Source organism: Salvelinus sp. IW2-2015, linkage group LG23, assembly GCF_002910315.2.
Source record: "Salvelinus sp. IW2-2015 linkage group LG23, ASM291031v2, whole genome shotgun sequence".
Lineage (NCBI taxonomy): Eukaryota > Metazoa > Chordata > Actinopteri > Salmoniformes > Salmonidae > Salvelinus > Salvelinus sp. IW2-2015.
In genome coordinates, this window is record NC_036863.1 from 8,364,424 (window position 1) to 8,387,861 (window position 23,438).

At 44.0% G+C, this 23,438-nt stretch overlaps 1 protein-coding gene across 1 annotated transcript in view; it reads right to left on the reverse strand.

Moving 5' to 3' along the window:
* The window catches only part of kirrel3a (kirre like nephrin family adhesion molecule 3a), a 279,887-nt gene that overhangs the window by 13,641 nt on the left and 242,808 nt on the right, over window positions 1-23,438 (reverse strand). Inside the window, 8 exon segments of the mRNA XM_070434348.1 lie at window positions 7,905-7,994; window positions 8,385-8,494; window positions 9,339-9,422; window positions 14,363-14,470; window positions 19,091-19,100; window positions 19,102-19,158; window positions 19,160-19,247; window positions 19,249-19,289. Of these exon segments, the coding sequence (XP_070290449.1) occupies window positions 7,905-7,994; window positions 8,385-8,494; window positions 9,339-9,422; window positions 14,363-14,470; window positions 19,091-19,100; window positions 19,102-19,158; window positions 19,160-19,247; window positions 19,249-19,289 (588 nt within the window).

Consider the following 23,438-nt stretch of genomic DNA (forward strand, 5'->3'; position numbering starts at 1 on the left):
CAGATTAGGATATAAAACACTCCAAAGTTTCCAAAACTGTCAAAATATTTTGTGTGAGTATAACAAAACTGATTCTGCAGGCGAAAACCTGAGAAAATCTAACCCGGAAGTGTTTTTTATTTTTTTATCTGTGTTTCCTGGCCCATTCCTTTTCCAATGGCTTCCTCAGGCTGTGACCAGGCTTTAGACATAGTTTCAGGCTTTTATTTTGAGAAATGAGCGAGAATTTTCAAAAGTAGTCAGGTGTCCTCTGATTAGTTCCTGCGCGCGAGAGGGTAGCTCTCCATTTTCCTTTTCACTCTTATTGAATAGGTTATGGTCCGGTTGAAATATTATCGATTATGTTTGTTAAAAACAACCTGAGGATTGATTATAAAAAACATTTGACATGTTTCTACGACCATTACGGATACGTTTTGGAATTTTCGTCGAACGGAACGAGGCTTTGGTTTTCTGAACATAACGCGCAACCCAAATGGCGTTTTTTTTTAAATAAAAGTAATATTTATCGAACAAAAAGAACATTTGTTGTGTAACTGGGTGTCTCGTGAGTGCAAACATTCGAAGATTATCAAAGGTAAGCGATTCATTTTATTGCTTTTCTGACTTTCGTGACCAAGCTAACCAAGCTAATATAAGGCTAACTGTTCTAGCATTGATTGATACACTCACAAAAGCTTAGATTGCTTTCGTTGCAAAGCATATTTTCAAAATCTGACATGATAGGTGGATTAACAACAAGCTAAGCTGTGTTTTGGTATATTTCACTTGTGATTGCATGATTATAAATATTTTTAGTAATATTTTTGAATCTGATACGTTTGGGAATTTTCTTCTGCCTTTCAGGACCGGAACGAGGCTGTAGTTTTCTGAACATAACGCGCAACCCAAATGGCGTTTTTTTGTTATAAAAGTAATATTTATCGAACAAAAAGAACATTTATTGTGTAACTGGGAGTCTCGTGAGTGCAAACATCCGAAGATTATCAAAGGTAAGCGATTAATTTTATTGCTTTTTTGACTTTCATGACCAAGCTAACCAAGCTAATATAAGGCTAACTGTTCTAGCATTGATTGATACACTCACAAAAACTTGGAATTCTTTCTCTGTAAAGCATATTTTCAAAATCTGACACGATAGGTGGATTAACAACAAGCTAAGCTGTGTTTTGGTATATTTCACTTGTGATTGCATTTTAGTAATATTTTGCGCCCTGCAATTCAGCGGTTGTTTAGGAAAATTATCCCGTAAAAGGGATCCATAGCTCAGAGAAGTTAAGATGTCTACCATTGTTCCTGTACCCAAGAAAGCCAAGGTAATCAAACTAAATGACTATCGCCCCATAGCACTCACTTCTTTCACCATGAAGTGCTTTGAGAGGCTAGTTAAGGACCATATCACCTCCACCTTAAATGACACCCTAGACCCACTTAAATTTGCATAGCATCCCAATAGATCCACAGACGATGCAATCGCCATCGCACTGCACACTACCCTATCCCATCTGGAAAGGAGGAATACCTATGTAAGAATGCTGTTTATTGACTACACCTCAGCCTTCAACATCCTACTATCCTCTCAGCTCATCATTAAGCGTGGGGCCCTGAGACTGAACCCCGCCCTGTGCAACTGTGTCTGGGACTATCTGACGGGCTGCACCCAGGTGGTGAAGGTAGGAAACAACACCTCCACTATGCTGATCCTCAACATAGGGTCCCATAAGGGTGTGTGCTCCACCCCCTCCTGTACTTCCTGTTCACCCATGACTGTGTGGCCACACTTGCCTCCAACTCAATCATCAAGTTTGCAGACGACACAACAGTAATAGGCCTGATTACCAACAATGATAAGACAGCTTACAGGGAGGAGGAAAATAACTTCTCCCTCAATGTCAACAAAACGAAGGAACTGATCGTGGACAGCAGAGGTAGCACACCTACATCCACATCGACGGGGCCGCAGTGGAGAAGGTGACAAGCTTAAAGTTCCTCGGCGTACATATTACTGATAATCTGAAATGGTCCACCCACACAGACAGTGCGGTGAAGAAGGCGCAACAGCAGCTCTTCAACCTTAGAAGGCTGAAGAAATTTGGCTTGGCCCCTAAGACTCTCACAAGCTACTACATGTGCACCATTGAGAGAATCCTGTCGGGTTGTATCACCGCCTGGTACGGCAACTGCACCACCCGCAACCGCAGGGCTCTCCAGAGGGTGGTGCGGTCTGCCCAACGAATCACCGGGGACACACTGCCTGCCCTCCAGGACACCTACAGCATCCAATGTCACAGGAAGGACAAAAAGATCATCAAGGACATCAACCACCTGAGCCACCGCCTGTTCACCCCGCTATCATCCAGAAGGCGAGGTCATTACAGGTTCATCAAAGCTGGGCCCGAGAGACTGAAAAACAGCTTCTATCTCAAGGCCATCAGACTGTTAAATAGCCATCACTAGCTGGCCTCCACCCAGTATCCTGCCCTGAACATAGTCACTGAATGTAGTCACATAGTCACTGTCACTAGCTGGCTACACCACCCAGTTACTCAAACCTGCACCTAAGAGGCTGCTGCCCTAGGCTGCTGCCCTATGGAATAACTGGTCAAGTAAATAAAGGAACACTGGTCACGTTAATAATGTTGACATACTGTTTTACTAATTTCACATGTATATACTGTATTCTAGTCGATGCCATCCTATTCAACTATTGCTGTATATATACTATTCTATCCTATGTATTCAATTCTGCTAAATATTCTATCCACATACTGTCCATAATGTCTATAATGTCTACACATCCCATCACATATATACAGCACCTGTCAAAAGTTTGGACACACCTACTCATTCAAGGGTTTTTCTTAATTTTTTACTACTTTCCACATTGTAGAATAATAGTGAAGACATCACAACTGTGAAATAACATATATGAATCGTGTAGTAACCAAAAAAGTGTTAAACAAATCAAAACATTTTTTGTTGTTGAGATTCTTCAAAGTAGCTAACCTTTGCCTTGATGACAGCTTTGCACACTCTTGTCATTCTCTCAAACAGATTCATGAGGTAGTCTCCTGGAATGCATTTCAATTAACAGGTGTGCCTTGTTAAAAGTTAATTGTTGGAATTTCTTTCCTTCTTAATGCATTTGAGCCAATCAGTTGTGTTGTGACAAGGTGGGGGTGGTATACAGAAGATAGCCCTATTTGGTAAAAGATCAAGTCCATATTATGGAAAAAACAGCTCAAATAAGCAAAGAGTAACGACAGACCATCATTACTTTAAGACATGCATGTCAGTCAATCCAGAAACTTTAAAGAACTTTGAATGTCTTTTCAAGTGCAGTCGCAAAAACCATCAAGTGCTCTGATGAAACTGGGTCTCATTTGGACCGCCACAGGAAAGGAAGACGCAGAGTTACCTCTGCTGCAGAGGAGAAGTTTATTAGAGTTACCAGCCTCAGAAATTGCAGCCAAATAAATGCTTCCCAGAGTTCAAGTAACAGACACATCTCAACATCCACTGTTCAGAGGAGACTGTGTGAATCAGGCCTTCATGGTTGAATTGCTGCGAAGAAACCACTACTAAAGGACACCAATAATAAGAAGAGACTTGCTTGAGCCAATAAACACGAGCAATGGACATTAGACCGGTGGAAATCTGTCCATTGGTCTGATGAGTCCAAATTTGAGATTTTTGGTTCCAACCACCTTGTCTTTGTATGACGCAGAGTAAGTGAATGGATGATCTCCGTATGTGTGGTTCCCATCGTGAAGCATGGAGGAGGTGTGATGGTGTGTGGGTGCTTTACTGATGACACTGTCTGTGATTTATTTAGAATTCAAGGCAAACTTAACCAGCATGGCTACCACAGCATTCTGCAGCGATACGCCAACCCATCTGGTTTGCGTTTAGTGGGGCTATCATTTGTTTTTCAACAGGACAATGACCCCAAATACACCGGCAGGCTGTGTAAGGGCTATTTGACCAAGAATAAGAGTGATGGAGTGCTGCATCAGATGACCTGGCCTCCACAATTTGTTTATTTTTTATTTCACCTTTATTTAACCAGGTAGGCCATTTGAGAACAAGTTCTCATTTACAACTGCGACCTGGTCAAGATAAAGCAAAGCAGTGCGACAAAAAACAACACAGAGTTACACGTGGGATAAAAAAACTACAGTCAATAACAAAATAGAAAAATCTATATACAGTGTGCAAATGGCGTAAGGAGGTAAGACAATAAATAAGCCATAGTAGCGGAGTAATTACAATTGAGCAAATTAACACTGGAGTTATAGATGTGCAGATGATGATGTGCAAGTAGAAATACTGGTGTGCAAAATAGCAACAAAAAAAGTTAATAAAAACCATTAAGGATGAGGTAGGTAGTTGGATGGGCTATTTACAGATGGGCTATGTACAGCTGCAGCGATCGTTGAGCTGCTCAGATAGCTGATGCTTAAAGTTAGTTAGGGAGATATAAGTCTCCAACTTCAGCGATTTTTGTAATTCGTTCCACTCATTGGCAGCAGAGAACTGGAAGGAAAGGCGACCAGAGGAGGAATTGGCTTTGGGGGTGACCAGTGAAATATACCTGCTGGAGCGTGTGCTACGGGTGGGTGCTGCTATGGTGACCAGTGAGCTGAGATAAGGCAGAGCTTTACCTAGCAAGACTTATAGATGACCTGGAGCCAGTGGGTCTGGAGACGAATATGAGCGAGGGCCAGCCGACGAGAGCTTACAGGTTCGGTGGTGGGTGGTATATGGGGCTTTTGGTGACCAAACGGATGGCACTGTGATAGACTGCATCCAGTTTGCTGAGTAGAGTGTTGGAGGCTATTATGTAAATGAACATCGCGAGGTCGAAGATCGGTAGGATAGTCAGTTTTACGAGGGTATGTTTGGCAGTCACCCGACCTTAACCAATTGAGATGGTTTGGGAAGAGTTGGACAGACGAGTGAAGGAAAAGAAGCCAACAAAAGCTCAGCAAATGTGGGAACTCCTTCAAGACTGTTGGAAAGCATTCCTCATGAAGCTGGTTGAGAGAATGCCAGGAGGGTGCAAAGCTGTCAGCCAAGGCAAAGGGTGGCTACTTGAAGAATCTCAAATTAAAATATATTTACATTTGTTAACATTTTTTGGTTACTACATAATTCCATATGTGTTATTTCATAGTTTTGATTTCCTCACTATTATTCTACAATGTAGAAAATAGAACAAATTAAGAAAAAGCCATGAATAAGTAGGGTGTCCAAACTTTTGACTGGTACTGTGTATATATATTATAATATATAATATATATACACTGCTCAAAAAAATAAAGGGAACACTTAAACAACACATGTAACTCCAAGTCAATCACACTTCTGTGAAATAACTGTCCACTTAGGAAGCAACACTGATTGACAATAAATTTCACATGCTGTTGTGCAAATGGAATAGACAACAGGTGGAAATTATAGGCAATTAGCAAGCACCCCCAATAAAGGAGTGGTTCTGCAGGTGGTGACCACAGACACTTCTCAGTTCCTATGCTTCCTGGCTGATGTTTTGGTCATTTTTGAATGCTGGCGGTGCTTTCACTCTAGTGGTAGCATGAGACGGAGTCTACAACCCACACAAGTGGCTCAGGTAGTGCAGCTTCCAGGATGGCACATCAATGCGAGCTGTGGCAAGAAGGTTTGCTGTGTCTGTCAGCGTAGTGTCCAGAGCATGGAGGAGCTACCAGGAGACAGGCCAGTACATCAGGAGACGTGGAGGAGGCCGTAGGAGGGCAACAACCCAAGCAGGACCGCTACCTCCGCCTTTGTGCAAGGAGGAGCACTACCAGAGCCCTGCAAAATGACCTTCAGCAGGCCACAAATGTGCATGTGTCTGCTCAAATGGTCAGAAACAGACTCCATGAGGGTGGTATGAGGGCCGACGTCCACAGGTGGGGGTTGTGCTTACAGCCAACATCGTGCAGGACGTTTTGCATTTGCCAGAGAACACCAAGATTGGCAAATTCGCCACTGGCGCCCTGTGCTATTCACAGATGAAAGCAGGTTCACACTGAGCACACTGAGCACATGTGACAGACGTGACAGAGTCTGGAGACGCCGTGGAGAACGTTCTGCTGCCTGCAACATCCTCCAGCATGACCGGTTTGGCGGTGGTCAGTCATGGTTGTGGGGTGGCATTTCTTTGTGGGGCCGCACAGCCCTCCATGTGCTCGCCAGAGGTAGCCTGACTGCCATTAGGTACCGAGATGAGATCCTCAGACCCCTTGTGAGACCATATGCTGACACATGCACATTTGTGGCCTGCTGGAGGTCATTTTCAGGGCTCTGGCAGTGCTCCTCCTTGCACAAAGGCAGAGGTAGCGGTCCTGCTGCTGGGTTGTTGCCCTCTCTACGGCCTCCTCCACGTCTTCCTGATGTACTGGCCTGTCTCCTGGTAGCGCTCCATGCTCTGGACACTATGCTGACAGACACAGCAAACCTTCTTGCCACAGCTTTCATTGATGTGCCATCCTGGATGAGCTGCACTACCTGAGCCACCTTGTGTGGGTTGTAGACTCCGTCTCATGCTACCACTAGAGTGAAAGCACCGCCAGCATTCAAAAGTGACCAAAACATCAGCCAGGAAGCATAGGAACTGAGAAGTGGTCTGTGGTCACCACCTGCAGAACCACTCCTTTATTGGGGGTGTCTTGCTAATTGCCTATAATTTCCACCTTTTGTTTATTCCATTTGCACAACAGCATGTGAAATTTATTGTCAATCAGTGTTGCTTCCTAAGTGGACAGTTTGATTTCACAGAAGTGTGATTGACTTGGAGTTACATTGTGTTGTTTAAGTGTTCCCTTTATTTTTTTGAGCAGTGTATATATATGTAATGTTCATTTTGCCTCCAGGTGTCCAGAATTTGTTCATTCCAATCAGATTAGATGGGTGCATCCCAATAATATATAATTTATCCTGAAGTGTGCACTTGTTCACTACTTCCCACAAATCTGAAAGCATTGCATTGCTGGAGATATGGGCTAGTGAAAGTTTCGACAATTTTTTTTCTTCAAATCAGTGAAGGGAAGTGAACAAGTGCACACTTTGGGAGCAAGGAGAGATAATTGGGGGACATAGCCAATCATTTCTCATGTTTGGATTGAAGCGATTGCCTCCACTTTAGACATGAACTTTTCCATCAATTCAGAAACTCTAACGTGGTTCCGGATGCCTAATGGAATTTAGAATGAATTAAGAAGCACTCTACCTGCTTTTGAAGTTCCTCCTCAATCCCTTTGAAATTCAATCACTCGTCCATTCTGTAATCTGCATATTTCTACTTTCAGTTATATATAATGAAAATTAAGTGTTATAAGTGGGAGAGTGGTCTGTCTATAATAGGGAAAACAAAATATACACGACGACAGATTTGCAGGTACTCCCTTCTACTCTACCTTGACTTGCTCATGGGTATCTTAATAGGCAGCCTTGTTTCATGCAACTCCTACTGGTTATTTTCACAACACTCCAGTACTGTAGATCTAGAAGAGATTCTCCTTAGAATAGATGTGGATTGTGACTGAAATAAGATTTCTTACATATGAGCAGAACATCAATAAGCCATTCTGTGTGGAAAAAGAAGAAGAAACAGAATAGGAGTACTAACTGAATAGAATACATGTTCCTACTAGAACTAGAATACGGTGTACATTTTAAGACATTCCTGATGCTGTATCACTGCCCCATGTATGCCTGACTCTGTGCCCACTTTAATGTGCAAGAGAAGAAACAGAATAGGAGTACTAACTGAATAGAATATATGTTTTTCCTTGAACTGTAGTGCAGGGTACGGTGCACATTTTAGGACATCCCTACTAATGCTGTATCACTGCCTCGTGTATGCCTGGCTCTATGCCCACCTTAATGTGCTGGAACTCCTTCTCTTCCTCTTGTAGGACTTCCAGCTGCTTCAGCACAGATTCCTGTGCCTGGAAGTCCCCACGCTCAATCTGAGACACCAAGGGGGCAGACATGTCACTGAATGGCTGTTTGATATTCATGTACTATCAGGGGTGTAGTGGAGGGTAAACGCATGCAAACACTGTTTTTATTTGGTTAATAGCATTTACGTGCCTATTTACATTAAATAAGCATGGCTGTCTGTTTTCAGGGTTAACCCACTTTTCTTTTTTAATGCTACATCCCTCAGTAAAATGCCATGTCTAAATTAGATCTTTGGGTTACTGTGTTTGCAGTAAGTCTGTTAGATAGATGTACTGTAGAATGGAAAATGTTCTTCAATGAACTGTTGATTAGAACATTTTCAATCAATTCAGATGTACTATCGATGGACTCGTAAATTACATGCAGAGAGGAGAGATGAGTAGCGTTCAACTCACCATCATCTGCTTGATTGCTGTGTGCTCCTCTGTTTCCCGCGCTACGTTGTGATCCTTGTGAACAATCTCCACCCGGATGTCGTTTTTTGCCAAACCCACTCCTTTGAGATCTGTAGAGAGACAGGGAAACTGATTGGCACCACTGACAGAAGTCCTCTGGCACCGCATCATACCACATCCGAGCGGCTTTAAAAGCTGTGGCCCCTTAGATCTCTTGATGGGAGCTTGGAGAGTCCCTTAGCTCCACAGCCAGACCACAGACAGCATCAGCATCATAACATGTTCTTTGGTGGACTGAAACTATTCTACACTCCCACAGCAGTCACAGCTCATTACAAAACTGGGTCCTGCTTTATTTGAAGTGCATCTTATGTAGGCTTCATAAGCACTGCATAAATGGGTCACAAATCATCTATAACCATATTTCATGCGCTATAAAATATTAATAAATAGGAACAAATACATTGATGGGTATGTCACCCAGTTAAGCCACATTATGAATCTTTATAGAACATGATATAGGCTTAAAAATGAGCAACCCTTCAGTGCTAGGGCTATGTGTGCCAAAGAATACATTGAATACATGCATAATGCTTAACTCCTAACCATAAATCCTCATGTGTGTAAATATTAACCGCCGGCAGTTGACACAGGGTATGCCAGACGCATGTATGAATGATTCGATTATAAGGTGTCATGTGCTGCTTATTTATGTGTTATGGACATTATATAGAGCACTGTATACTTGAGTGTCATTGAAATTGGTGATAACTTTCATATACAATCATATCCTTATGTTGGCAGGATCCTTATTCCTAAACAGACAGCAGTGACTGCTGTCATTCATGGACATTATACACATGAATATTTCTGTAGCACTTATGCATGGCACTAGTAAAATACACTTTATCGACAGCCTATGATATGGTAAGATCATATACAAGGGTTACTTACTCTCTGTTTTAATTTTGCCTGCCAGGTCTCTCTGGCGAGAGGAGATGGATACGGGTAAGGAGGACATGACGAGGTGAACGTCTTCTGTGGTAAACAACAACAGCAACAACAAGGTTAACAGCAGTCTACATTGACCGTATATATGAGCGCTGTATCACTACACTCAACCAGCGGCGGTCAGTGCCATTTAAGATGGGGGAGGACCAATTTTGGGTTTTAATGTGCATGGCCTGATTTCTATTACAGCATATTAGACGACTGTCATTCCTATTCCATTCACACAGTTCAATGTAATAGCGATAGTTTTAGGCTACTACATGATTGTCACGATTTTGGAAATGAGCGGACCAAGGCGCAGCGTGAATTGAGTTCCACATCTTTAATTACAAAGTGAAACTAGAAACAAAATAACAAAACTTACAAAGACCGTGACGACGTAGTGCTCAAACACACTAACACAAACAATATCCCACAAATGCAGGTGGGGAAAAAGCCTACCTAAATATGATCCCCAATCAGAGGCAACGATTACCAGCTGCCTCTAATTGGGAAAAACACAAACCACCAACCTAGAAATCTATAAACTAGATAACCCCCCCAGTCACACTCTCCCCTAAACACCATAGAGAACCGAGGGCTCTCTATGGTTAGGGCATGACAGTATCCCTCCCAAAGGTAAGGACTCCGGCTGCAAAACCTGAAACCAAATGAGGAGGGTGGGGGGGTGACTAGTGTCGGTGGCGGCTCCGGTGCGGGTCTTTGCCCCCGCCCAGACCACGGGTCCGGCCATGGAGCCGGGTAGAGGAAGGCTCCGGCCATGGAGCTGAGTTGGCCGCCGTGCCTGGACTGGGCATCGGTGCAGAGGAAGGCTCCGGCCATGGAGCGGGACTGGACGCCGTGCCTGGACTGGGCACCGGCGCAGAGGAAGGCTCCGGCCTTGGAGCGGGACTGGACGCCGTGCCTGGACTTGGCACCGGCGCAGAGGAAGGCTCCTGCAATGGAGTGGGACTGGACGCCGTGCCTGGACTGGACATCGGCGCAGAGGAAGATTCCCGCCCTGGAACAGGACTGTACGCCTTGCCTGGAAGTTCCGGACCGTTGACCGTCGCTGGAGGTTCCGGACCGTTGACCGTCGCTGGAGGTTCCGGACCGTTGACCGTCGCTGGAGGTTCCGGACCGATGACCGTCGCAGGAGGTTCCGGACCGTTGACCGTCGCGGGAGGATCCGGACCGTGGACCGTCGCCGGGAGGTTCCGGACCGTGAAACATCGCCGGGAGGTCTGGACTAGGAACCGTCGCCGGAAAGCTCTGGACTGGAGGTCCGGAAGGCGGCCGTCGCCGGAAACTCTGGACTGGGAACCGTGGCCGGAGGCTCTGGACTGGGAACCGTCTCCGGAAGCTCTGGACTGTGGAACCGTCTCCGAAGCTCTGGACTGTGAACCGTCGCCGGAAGCTCTGGACTGGGGAAAGTCGCCGGAAGCTCTGGACTGTGAACCGTCACCGGAAGCTCTGGACTGTGAACCGTCACCGGAAGCTCTGGACTGGGGACCGTTGCCGGAAGCTCTGGGCTGGGGACCGTCGCCGGAAGCTCTGGACTGTGAATGCGCACTGAGGCCGAGTGCGTGGGAGCCGGTTACAGGTGGCACCGGACTGGTGACACACACTTCAGGGCGAATGCGAGGAGGAGGCACAGGACGTACCAGACTGGGGAGGCGCACTGGAGGCCTGATGCTTGGGGCCGCGTACAGGTTGCACCGGACTGGTGATACGCACTTCAGGGAGAGTGCGGGGAGCGGCACAGGACGTACCGGACTGGGGAGGCGCACTGGAGGCCTGATGCGTGGATCCGGCACAGGTGGCACCGGACTGGTGACACGCACTTCAGGGCGAGTGCGAGGAGGAGCACAGGACGTACCGGACTGGGGGCGCACTGGAGGCCTGATGCGTGGGCCGGTACAGGTTGCACCGGACTGGTGACACGCACTTCAGGAGAGTGCGGGGCGGCACAGGACGTACCGGACTGGGGAGGCGCACTGGAGGCCAGATGCGTGAAACCGGTGCAGATGCACCGGACTGGTGTCACGCTCTTCAGCACGCCTGTATGGCAGCATTCTCATCCGCTACCACCTCTCTCCGGAATCTTTCATCAAATTCCTCCTCCGACTCCCAAACAGGCTCTGGCACTCTCCGCTGCTCGACCGCCAGCTCCATGTGCCCCCCCCCCCCAAACAAATCTTGGGGTTTTCATTTTCACGATTACCAGCTGCCTCTAATTGGGAACCACACAAACCACCAACATAGAAATCTATAAACTAGATAACCCCCCCAGTCACGCTCTGACAATGATCCTCAACTGTTCCCTATACTCATCATAAGGTTGCTACAACCTAGTCTATGAATGAAAGTTTACAACGTAGGTGCACACAGGTCGAGAGAAACATTTGAGGTGACAGACAGTGACACATGGACATTATATTATTATTGCCTGCATCTAGCTAATATAGGGTGTAATCATTAGTCCAACAGTTGCAAACGAGAGTTTCTATTGGACAAATTCAGGTGTGTTTATCCCCGTTTTGTTCTGTTTAAGAAATCTTTTCAAAATAATTGGTGGAATGAATATACCCCCTGTAAATACAGTTCACTTTCATAACAAGCACGTTGTACTCCTTCTCACATCTATGCCCTCTCCTCCTCTCACCATCTATGCCCTCTCCTCCTCTCTCCTCTGCCCCTTGTCGCTTGTGGATTTCAATGCACTGTATGTGACCAAGCGAAAAACCTTTCCAAGCCAAACAATTTCATAACTGCTACACACATCCTACATTGTTGTCACCATATTAGCTAAAGTAACGTCATAGTCAACATAGCTAATAGAACTAACACGTTAGTAAACCTGCTACAATCATGCAGTAACATTACAGTGTACAGGCAGTAAGCAGTTTAGCACTTACACTGGCGGGCCCCGGTGGACATAAATTAGTAAAACCAAAAGCTTACCCTAACTTGGAAGAGTTCCAGTTTTGTGTTGGATAGTCATAGCCAGCTTGCTAACATAGCATCCCTCTGTTTTAGCAGGGTGTTTGAGTAGGCTAAACTAGCTTGCTGCATTTACTATTTAAGTAAGGTAAACAAAAAGTGAAAAAAAATGAAGATATCTCTCTCTATCTCTCTCTCTCTCTCTTGGTTTTCCTTCATTTTGGAAGAAATTAATTTGTTCAAAACTGTTCACCTATTGTCTCTCTCTCTCTTTGAGTCAACTACTCACAACAATTTATGCACTGCAGTGCTAGTTAGCTGTATTTTATTCTTTCAGTACTAGATCCTTTGATTGGGTGGACAACATGTCAGTTCGTAATGCAAGAGCTCTGATAGGTTGGAGGACATCCTCCTGAAGTTGTCATAATTAACGTGTAAGTCTATGGTAGGGGGTGAGAACCATGAGCAATCTAGGTTTTGTATTGAAGTCAGTGTACCCAGAGGAGGATGGAAGCTAGCTGTTCTCCGGCTACACCATGGTGCTACCCTACACAGTGATGTTGAGGCTACTGTAGACCTTCATTGCAAAGTAGAATGTTTCAATCAAATATTTGGTGACGTGATTACATTTAGTATAGTTGTATCTAAAAAAGATAACTTTTTAAATGTTTTACATTTTACAACTTTTTCTGAAAATCACTGAGGAGTATGGTCCTCCCCTTCCTCCTCTGAGGAGCCTTCACGGCACTTCACTGTGTAGGGTGTGTTTTATATCAGATAAGGATATTGCTTTAAAGGAGAAGTTTGCCTTTTTACAACCACATCTCCATTTGTGATGTAAATGGCATGTTATAGAAGGGTACACACACCTTTTTTGTGATTTCACTTTTTTTTTTTTTTTTTTTACAGTACTGTACCCCAAACAGCAAATCACCTTCTCATCCTTGTTGTGTAGTATGGGGGCCCTGAAAAAACACGAACAAATGCTCCAAAAACACCCAAATACGTTATTTTAGAAATGGCTAAGCTCTCAGTATAGTGAGGCAGGTCTTTCGATGTTCTACACATGAAATTGTGTCATTGCAAACTTTATCCGCAATGTTATATTCCCTTTTAAGCCAAAATAAAGAAAAAAAGCGTCTTAATAGGGCGTTGTGCCACCACGAGCCGCCAGAACAGCTTCAATGCGTCTTTGGCAGAGTGTCTGGAACTTCATGTGTGGAAGAACCGCATGCTTTCAATGTACTTTATATCCTTTATGTACTCAAGTGTTTCCTTTATTTTAGCAGTTATTTATAGATTGGACAGAGAGATATAGCCCGAGCTGCTACAAAATGGAATATAACGCTGCGGATAAAGTTTGGAATGACACAATTTCATGTGTACAACATCTAAAGACCTGCATCACTATAATGAGAGCTCTCTTAAATTACCTATTTGGGTGTTTTAGGAGCCATGTTTTTTCCGGCCGCAATACTACACAATGTGAATGAGGAAGTGATTTGCTGTTTGGGGTAAGTTTCTCAGAAACGTGAAATCACAAAATGGTGACTGGACCCTTCTATAACTTGCCATTGACACAAAAAATTGAGATTTGGTTGTAAAAAAATCTAATTCTCCTTTAAGGCACTAGCTCCCATCTAATGGGACGTTTATACAATTGGGTGACAGACAGTGTCAAGCAAGAAATATTATGTTAGAGTCTAGCTGCAGATAACTCTCAGCTTTTTCGGTCCTAAAATGGGCATGTTGGGCAATACATAGTATATATGATTTAAAGAGAGGAATGAATATACAAGTACCATAGTTTCAGGTTTAGATTGTTGTCCCATAAAATGTGTCCTCTCAAAGGATTTGACATATGTTCTTACAGTGATGAGTTGATATCCTAAAACCATTACGCTTAACATTCCAATGCAAATCATTCTAAGCACTACAGAGCATTTTGATCTGCACAGATTGTACATGAAAAAACAACACCATTTGATTGTGTCTATTGAACGCTTTGGCTGTACCAGAAAGGATAGGTTTTAAAATGCACTTACTCCTCTGGAAGCGGGCACAGCAGAAGGCACCCAATGTGCCCATGAGGACAATGAGGGCGAGGAACGCTCCCACAGCCACTCCTATGATGACAGCCAATCGGAGGGACTCTGAGAAGACATGGAAAAAAGACATTGGCCATTGGCCATATTAGGAGTTCTGATGAGACTGAGGCTGTCCTGATATAGGCACCGTACAGAGGTGGTTTCGTCATGCAGTTGGACTCGGGTAGGCCTACATCATGTGATATACACCAAGGCTAACGCTTACTGTATGTTGAACTGTGTCCTTGCTAATGCAAAGGTGAACACGACTGGTGAATGGCAAATAGTGAAAACCTTTTACAGTACCATTTACAGCACTGACAATCTTGACACCCATTATTTACATTTACTTCAAATGGCTGAGAGGTTTACAGCTTTGTAACAAATGGTGTCCTAAATGTTGTGAATAGGTTCATAGGCTGTAGGGGTTGATTTTTTAAACTGAGCTGTCTCAAAGATGAGTGTATAACCCTGTGGCTAGTCAATATCTAGTTAATTAATTCAAGAGCATGGTTGACTTTAGTAAGATCTTTCATTTAAATTCATTGTTACAGAATTGGCATTTCGACGATCCCTTTGAAAACAGATAGTTTGGAGCTTTGGAAGGGAGAAACCTAATAGATAAAAGGAGGAAATGAATGAAAAAAATAATCTCAGGTCAAATACATATTTCAAAGAAATCATATGTTAAGCTGTAACCAATTGAGGCGTTGTAAATTAGATTACAAATTGGAGTTCTGAATACATCTAAATACCATTACAGGATTTCACAGATTGAAATTGTTGACATTTACCCAAGTAAAAGACTTATCACGGAGGCATTGCCCTCATGCATGAAGTAATCACGGCAATATCCTTAATCTCTCCCAGGCATAGTTGCACTTCCACTTCCACAAACACTCTACAACTCTCTTTCTATTACTTTAATATGCCCACTTTCTCTCAGACCCCAAATCTCTGTCTCATACACATTCTCTCTCACACCTACCCACCTACATGTACACACACAGACCACACTTGTTGTATAACTAACACAGCTGTTGACTGCATAAACATTCTGAGAACATAAAAAAGTTATGACAGAAAACATCTTTAACACTACCACAACAGTTGTTTAAACATTTTTACCACATGGTACAATATGCCCACAGTTTTTCAGTAACAAAAATGTCCAGTGCCTGGGATCATGTACACTACATGGCCAAAAGTATGTGGACAGGTGGTTGTCGAACATCACATTCCAAATTCATGAGTATTAATATGGATTTAGCCCCCGCCGTTGCTGCTATAACAGCCTCCACTCTTCTGGGAAGGCTTTCCATTAGAAGTTGGAACATTGCTGCAGGGACTTGCTTCCATTCAGGCACAAGAGCATTAGTGAGGTTGGGCACTGATATTGGGCAATTAGGCCTGGCTCGCAGTCGCCGTTCCAATTCATCCCAAAAGTGTTCGATGGGGTTGAGGTCAGGACTCTGTGTAGGCCAGTCAAGTTTTTACACACGCAAAAAAAAAACATTTCTGTATGGACCTCGCTTTGTGCACAGGGGCATTGTCATGCTGAAACAGGAAAGGGCCAACCCCAAACTTGACAAAAATTGTCTAGGATGTTACTGTATGCTGTAGCGTTAAGATTTCTCTTCACTGGCACTAAGTGACCTAGCACGAACCATGAAAAAGAAAACAGACCATTATTCCTCCTCCACCAAACTTTACAGTTGGCACTATGCATTGGGGCAGGTAGCGTTCTCCTGGCATCCGCCAAACCCAGATTCGTCTGTCGGACTGCCAGATGGCGAAGCCAGAAAACTAGTTTCCACTGCTCCAGAGTTCAATGGCAGCGAGCTTTACACCACTCCACCCGACGATTGGCATTGCGCATGGTGATCTTAGGCTTGTATGCGGCTGCTCTGCCCCGAAAACCCATTTGATGAAGGTCTTGACGAACAGTTCTTGATAGTGAATATTGCAACTGAGGACAGACGATTTTTACTTTTTGCGCTTTTCAGCGCTCGGTGGTTCCATTCTGAGAGCTTGTGTGGCCTACCACTTCGCGGCTGAGCCATTGCTGCTCCTAGACGTATCCACTTACGGTTGATCGGGGCAGCTAGAGCAGGGCAGAAATTTGATGAACTAACTTGTTGGAAGGTGGCATCCTATGACGGTGCCATGTTGAAAGTCACTGAGCTCTTCAATACGGGCCATTCTACTGCCAATTTTTGTATATGGAGATTGCATGGCTGTGTGCTAGATTGTATTATCATTAACATAAAATCTCCATAAAATTCTGTCAGTTTAATGTAGAGATATCTCTTTTGCATTGGATGCGTCTCAATCCACAGCTTCTGCCGATCTCGCACATTCGCATCTGCGGTGAAAGGTGACAGAGCTAGAGCGCTATTTGGCAGACCATGAGACATCCCAAAAATCTGTCTTCTCACAAAATTATCTGTAGCGTCCGAACGGTTTGGCCTGCAAACTATTATAGAAAGATGAGACTCTCACGAACTGTTCTCCGTTTTGTTCTACGACCCCCACAAGCGTCTTGGGACTCGTCTGAAGTTGATACAGCCGATCTGCCAATTTCTGTCTGTAGCATCCGAACAGTTTGGGCTACACACTAATATGACCCCTCTGTGGAAAGGTGGACTCTCACGAATACGTACATTTTAGTTGTTTTGCTTTAGGAGACCCACAGACCTCACAATAGTTTTCTGAAGGTCCCCAGTACCAGAGCCCCGGCTTAGACAGGGCATAAACTGTAATGGGTTCAAAAACAAAAAAATACTTTAAAACCTTTTGTCACTACAGGGGGTGCTGTTTCAACTTCGACATTTAGCGTTCCCAAATTAAACTGCCTCGTACTCAAATCTTGCTCGTACAATATGCATATTATTATTACTATTGGATAGAAAACAATCTCTAGTTTCTAAAACAGTTTGAATTATGTCTGTGGGTGAAACAGAACTCGTTCTGCAGCGAGAATCTTGACAGGAACTGCGAAGGTCTGAAAACGAGGCTCTGTTCTCAGATCAGTTTAAAACTCTGTATGTATCCTATGGGTCGACATGAACTGCACCCGCCTTCCCCTGGATGTCAGTAACCAATGAGAATTGGAATGGAGTGTCTACGTAGATCTCAGAGCTTATACAGCTCCAAGGAACGAAGGGACCTCTCTTTTTGTCGTTCGTCATGACGCGAAGCAAGACCTTAGGATGAAATTTTGGAACGCTCAGTTATCGGCCTTAGATGTATCCGTCTGTAATTTAATTCGATATAGGTGTTAGAAACATCATAACGAAGTTATTTTAAACCGAGTTATATCAGTTTATGCGAGTATATTGCTATTTTCGGAATTTCCTTAGTATTGCATTTTGAGGATTTGGGCATGTCTGCTCCACATGGCTATTGTTAGCTGCTAATTCCGAAGTTGAAGACGACGTTTTACAACCAAGCAACAATTATTTTGGACAAAGGACACCTTGCCCAAGATTCTGATGGAAGCTCGTCCAAAAGTAAGAGCTATTTATGATGTTATTCCGTATTTATGTGGAAAAATGTAAACGCATTTGTCYGCCATTATTGCGGCACTAGTCTGGCTGTAACGCACACTGTATGTCTAGTAACGTTAATTTTAAAAATCTAACTCAGCGGTTGCATTAATAACTAATGCATCTTTCATTTGCTGTCCAACCTGTATTTTTTAGTCAAGTTTACGATTATTTATTGATTAGATTAGGGTGCCTTTCCAAGATGGCGCSGGCCAGAATGCATGACCTGTTGCCACTGATCACATTGAAKAACAACGATTTGTGCTGCTAAATATGCACATTTTCGAACAAAACCTATATGCATTGTGTAATATGATGTTACAGGACTGTCATCTGATGAAGTATATCAAGGTTAGTCCAAAATTATATATCTTTTGCTGTATTGTTACGATCGCTAACCTGTGCTGCTGGTAAATTGCTTGTGTTTCTGGCTATGGTGGTAAGCTAATATAATGCTATATTGTGTTTTCGCTGTAAAACACTTGAAAAATCTGAAATATTGGCTGGATTCACAAGAATGTTGGTCTTTCATTTGCTGTATGCTGTGTATTTTTCAGAAATGTTTTAGGATGAGTATTTAGGTAATTGACGTCGGTCTCTGTAATTATTCCGGCTGCTTCAACGCTATTTCAGATTGCAGCTGCAATGTAGAACTGTGATTTATACCTGAAATATGCACATTTTTCTAAAAAAACATATGCTATACAATAAATATGTTATCAGACTGTCATCTTATGAAGTTTTTTTCTTGGTTAGTGGCTATATATATCTTTATTTGGTCGAAATTGTGATAGCTGCCCATGCAGAAAAAAAATGGTGTGTCTTTTGCTATCGTGGTTAGCTAATAGATTTACATATTGTGTCTTCCCTGTAAAACATTTTAAAAAATCAGAAATGATGGCTGGATTCACAAGATCTGTATCTTTCATCTGGTGTCTTGGACTTGTGATTTAATGATATTTAGATGCTAGTATTTACTTGTGACGCTATGCTAGCTATGCTAGTCAGCTTTTTTACTGACGGGGTTGCTCCCGGATCCGGGATGAAGTAGCAAGTAGAAGTTAACTATGAAATTATGAAAAAAATGTATAACATTCCACACATGAGGCCACTAGAGGTACAAAGGGAGTTGGTGTACCTTGTTCCTTTCAGTCGAATTATCTCTGTGTCGGACCCAAAGCTGTTCCAGGCGGTGCAGTTATAGATGTGTTTGAAAGTCAGCAGGGACGATGTTTACTCATGGTGAGGGTGGAGATGACCCCTCCTCAGAGCTTACTGTCTCCACCGTGTATCGGCAGACGTCCCGACTCCAAGACTGTCTCCTTCCACGACCAGGCCTGTGGCAGACAAAGCAATGAGAATTATACGTTACAGTATAGAAGAGGACACAAGCACACATTTAACACGGCCACATATGCTCGAACAACACACACAACACACACACAACACACACACACACACACACACACACACACACACACACACACACACACACACACACACACACACACACACACACACACACACACACACACACACACACACACACACACACACACACACACCTGACAGAAACCAACCAACCTGCCAACACGACCTATTGGGGCATTAAAGATAAAGGGCATAATCCGCCTTTGGGTTGGTTAAATGCCTGTCAATGTACTATCTGCATACAAAGTCAGGTGTTATGTCCTAAATGGGACCCTATTTCCTATATAGTGCTCTAATTTTGACCATAGGAATTGGTCTAAAGTAGTGTACTGCAAAGGGAATAGGGTGCCATTAGGAACACAACAAGGATCACACCAATCACTCATCTGATTACTTCAATTTGGGCCACTAAGCCTCTGCTAGTTTGACAGGGTGACATCTGTAAGCCCTCCGTGTACTGGAGAGAGCCACATAGAGACTTGAATTCGACTTGGAGCCTCAAGACCCGGGACTCAACATTAACTTGAGACTGATGACTTGAAATAACCTGGCCAGGTTTTGTAACGTTGTCACTCCGCGGATTAGCCTTCTCTCCATGCAGCCAGAGACAGTAGCCGCAGCAACGCCCTACAACAGATTGTCTAGTAAAATGCACACTCTCTGATTGGACCACCAAACGGTCAAACAACACAGGCCGTGTGAGCTACCGAACATATTACTGATTTGCTGTACAGCTAGGAGAGACCGGGGATGGGTGTAGCACTTTTCACCTTTTCCTCAGTTTCGCAGAGATCGTTTATGGAAGTATATTCAAAACTTGATACAAACAACCTACATCTGTCCTTTACAAATTGGTTTGGTTATTATATATGTAAATAAAACTGCAAATGCATGGTGTTGTCTTATATACAAGTAGTAAAGTGTTACAATTTACCCCATGGTCTGGGTTAGTTGTAACAGTGCTTGGGGTGAATTGTAACAGAATGACAAAGTGCATAAATCATGACATGCAACTAATTATTGAACTCCTTTTTTGAGACCATGAGAGCAACATTGCCATGTTTAACATTTTGTTTGGCAGAAATACTCATCAATATACAGAAATAATAATCAATATAAATAATAAAATGTTTGTTATTTTACACTTTACTAAATGGCCTTTCTCAACAACTAGGCTAAACTAAACACCTGAACGTTTGTTGTGTGTGTGTGTGTGTGTGTGTGTGTGTGTGTGTGTGTGTGTGTGTGTGTGTGTGTGTGTGTGTGTGTGTGTGTGTGTGTGTGTGTGTGTGTGTGTGTGTGTGTGTGTGTGTGTGTGTGTGTGTGTGTGTGATCTCTGTGTATCTCTGTGTATCTCTGTGTATCTCTGTGTTGGTCTCTGTGTGTCTCTGTGTGTCTCTGTGTGTCTCTGTGTGTCTCTGTGTGTCTCTGTGTGTCTCTGTGTGTGAATGTTGGACTTAATCAGAGTCACAGCTGTGACAGTGTTATGGCTGTCTTGGGGTACAGGCTTGGTGGGCCCATAATTTGCATTCCCAGCACTCATCCCAGACCTCCTTGGACTTGTTAAAGTGCTCCATGCACACAATGCAGAAGTTTTCCTCGTTGGAGGAATTTGAATCTTCTGCTTCAATATGCTTTGTTTTGGCTTTTTTCTTAGGCAGGACAGTTTTTGTTGTTGTTCAATGTGGTTTGTCTTGGCTTGCTTCTTTACAGCAGTTTTTTTATGCAGGGCAATTTTTTAAGCGTTCTGAGTGCTTGACTTTTTATGCCCCGCCTCCAGTGCCTGCTTGATAGGTGTATTCTCCAAAGTTTTTCTCCTCCTCCTCCTTGGAATTTTACTAGGCCCTGCTTTTTGGAAGGGGCGTACATCAACTGGGTTGATATCAGAAGAGTAATCAGGTATTTCCCAGCCACAGCCTGAGACATGTGGGGAGGTGCCCTGTGAAGTGACTGGAGAGGTGGCCTGGAAGGTGGTTGGAGAGGGGGCCTGGATAGCAGTGGTCACAGTGGCCTGAGATGTGAATGAAGAGGTGACCTGGGAGGAAGCTGGAGAGGTGGCCTGGAAGGCAGCTGGAGAGGTGGCCTGGAAAGCAGCTAGAGAGATGACCTGGGAGGCAGCTGGCAAGGTCAGTGTGTCAGCTGGAGCACAAAGATCAGTGGCAAGTGAGGGTGCAAAGTCACATTCCTGAAATATATCAGCGTTGTATGACCAAATGCCGGTGCACCTGAACACAGCCTGTACATTGGTGGGTGTTGTGGCACCTGGAAGTGCTGTTTTGACAAAGGCCTGGAATGTCATATATAGTCATGGTCTTTCCGGGGTTCATCCAATCCAGGCATCCCTGGCAGAGGTCACCATTTTCTTCAATGCCCCGTACACACTCCTGTCCAGGGACTGGAGCTTGTGTGAACAGTGTGGGGGGAAATAAAGCAAGACTATGCCAGAACTAAGATTGCACCGACGGAGATGGCAGCATCGCCGCGACTAGCTCTTAGACAACTTTGCAGTATTTTGTTATTTGATGTACTATTTTTAACATTATTAGCTCAGGAAATATTTTGTGTCATTACATACAGCCGGGAAGAACTATTGGATATTAGAGTGGCGGTAATTCACCAGAACTACCAGCATTACGACCAGGAATACGACTTTCCTGGAACACAACAACTGAACTTATTCCAGAGGCCAACCCAAAACATCGCAGACGGAGGAGAGGCACTCGAGGCGGCCTGCTGGATCGACTTAGGAGGCATGCACACCACCCACCGCTTCCGAGTATATTACTCACTAATGTTCAGTCTTTGGATAACAAAGTTGATGAGCTTAGAGCAAGGATTTCTTACCAGAGAGACATTGGGGCCTGTAACATACTTTGTTTCAAGGAACATGGCTCTTTCGGGATACTCTGTCGGAGTCGGTAAAGCCAGCAGGATTCTCAGTACATAGCGCAGACAGGAATAAATATCTCTCCAGGAAGCGGAAGGGCGGAGGGGTGTGTTTCATGATTAACAACTCATGGTGTAATTCTAGGAACAAACAGGAACTCAAGCCATTTTGTTCACCCGACCTAGAATACCTCACAATTAAATGCCGACCATATTATCTCCCAAGAGAATTCTCCTCCGTCATCGCCATGGCCATTTACATCCCACCTCAAGCCGAAACCTTGACGGCCCTCAAAGAACTTCACTTGACTTTATGCAAACTGGAAACCACATATCCTGAGGCTGCATTTATTGTAGCAAGGGATTTTAACAAAGCAAATCTGAGGACTAGGCTGCCAAAGTTCTATCAACATATTTACTGTCCTACCCGTGCAACTAAGACTCTCGTCCATTGCTTTTCAAACTTCCAGAATGCTTACAAGGCTCTCCCTCACCCTCCTTTCGCCAAATCTGACCACGACTCCATCTTGCGCCTCCCGCAGAAACTCAAACAGGAACTGCACGTGCTTTGTACTATTCAACGCTGGTCTGAACAATCGGAATCCACGTTTCAGGATTGTTTTGATCACGTGGACTGGGATATGTTCCGGGTAGCTTGCAAAATAATCTAGACATATACACGGACACGGTGACTGAGTTCATAAGTGTATGGGAGATGTAGTACCCACTGTACCCACTGTGACTATTAAAACCTACCCTATCCAGAAACTGCGAAACTGAAAGCGCGAACATTTCACCATGGAAAAGCGCTTTTCCATTTCACCATGGAAAAGCCTGGTAATATGGCAGAATATAAACAGCATAGTTATTCACTCCGCAAGGCAATCAAACAATGTAAATGTCAGTATAGAGATAAAGTGGAGTCGCAGTTCAATGGCTCAGACATGAGACGTATGTGGCAGGGACTACAGACAATCACGGACTACAAAAGGAAAACCAGCCACGTCGCCGAGACCGACGTCTTGCTTCCGGACAGGCTAAACACATTCTTTGCACACTTTGAGGATAACACAGTGCCACTGACGCGGCCCGCTAACATGGACTGTGGGCTCTCCTTCTCCGTGGCCGACGTGAGTAAAACATTTAAACGAGTTAACCCTCGCAAGGTT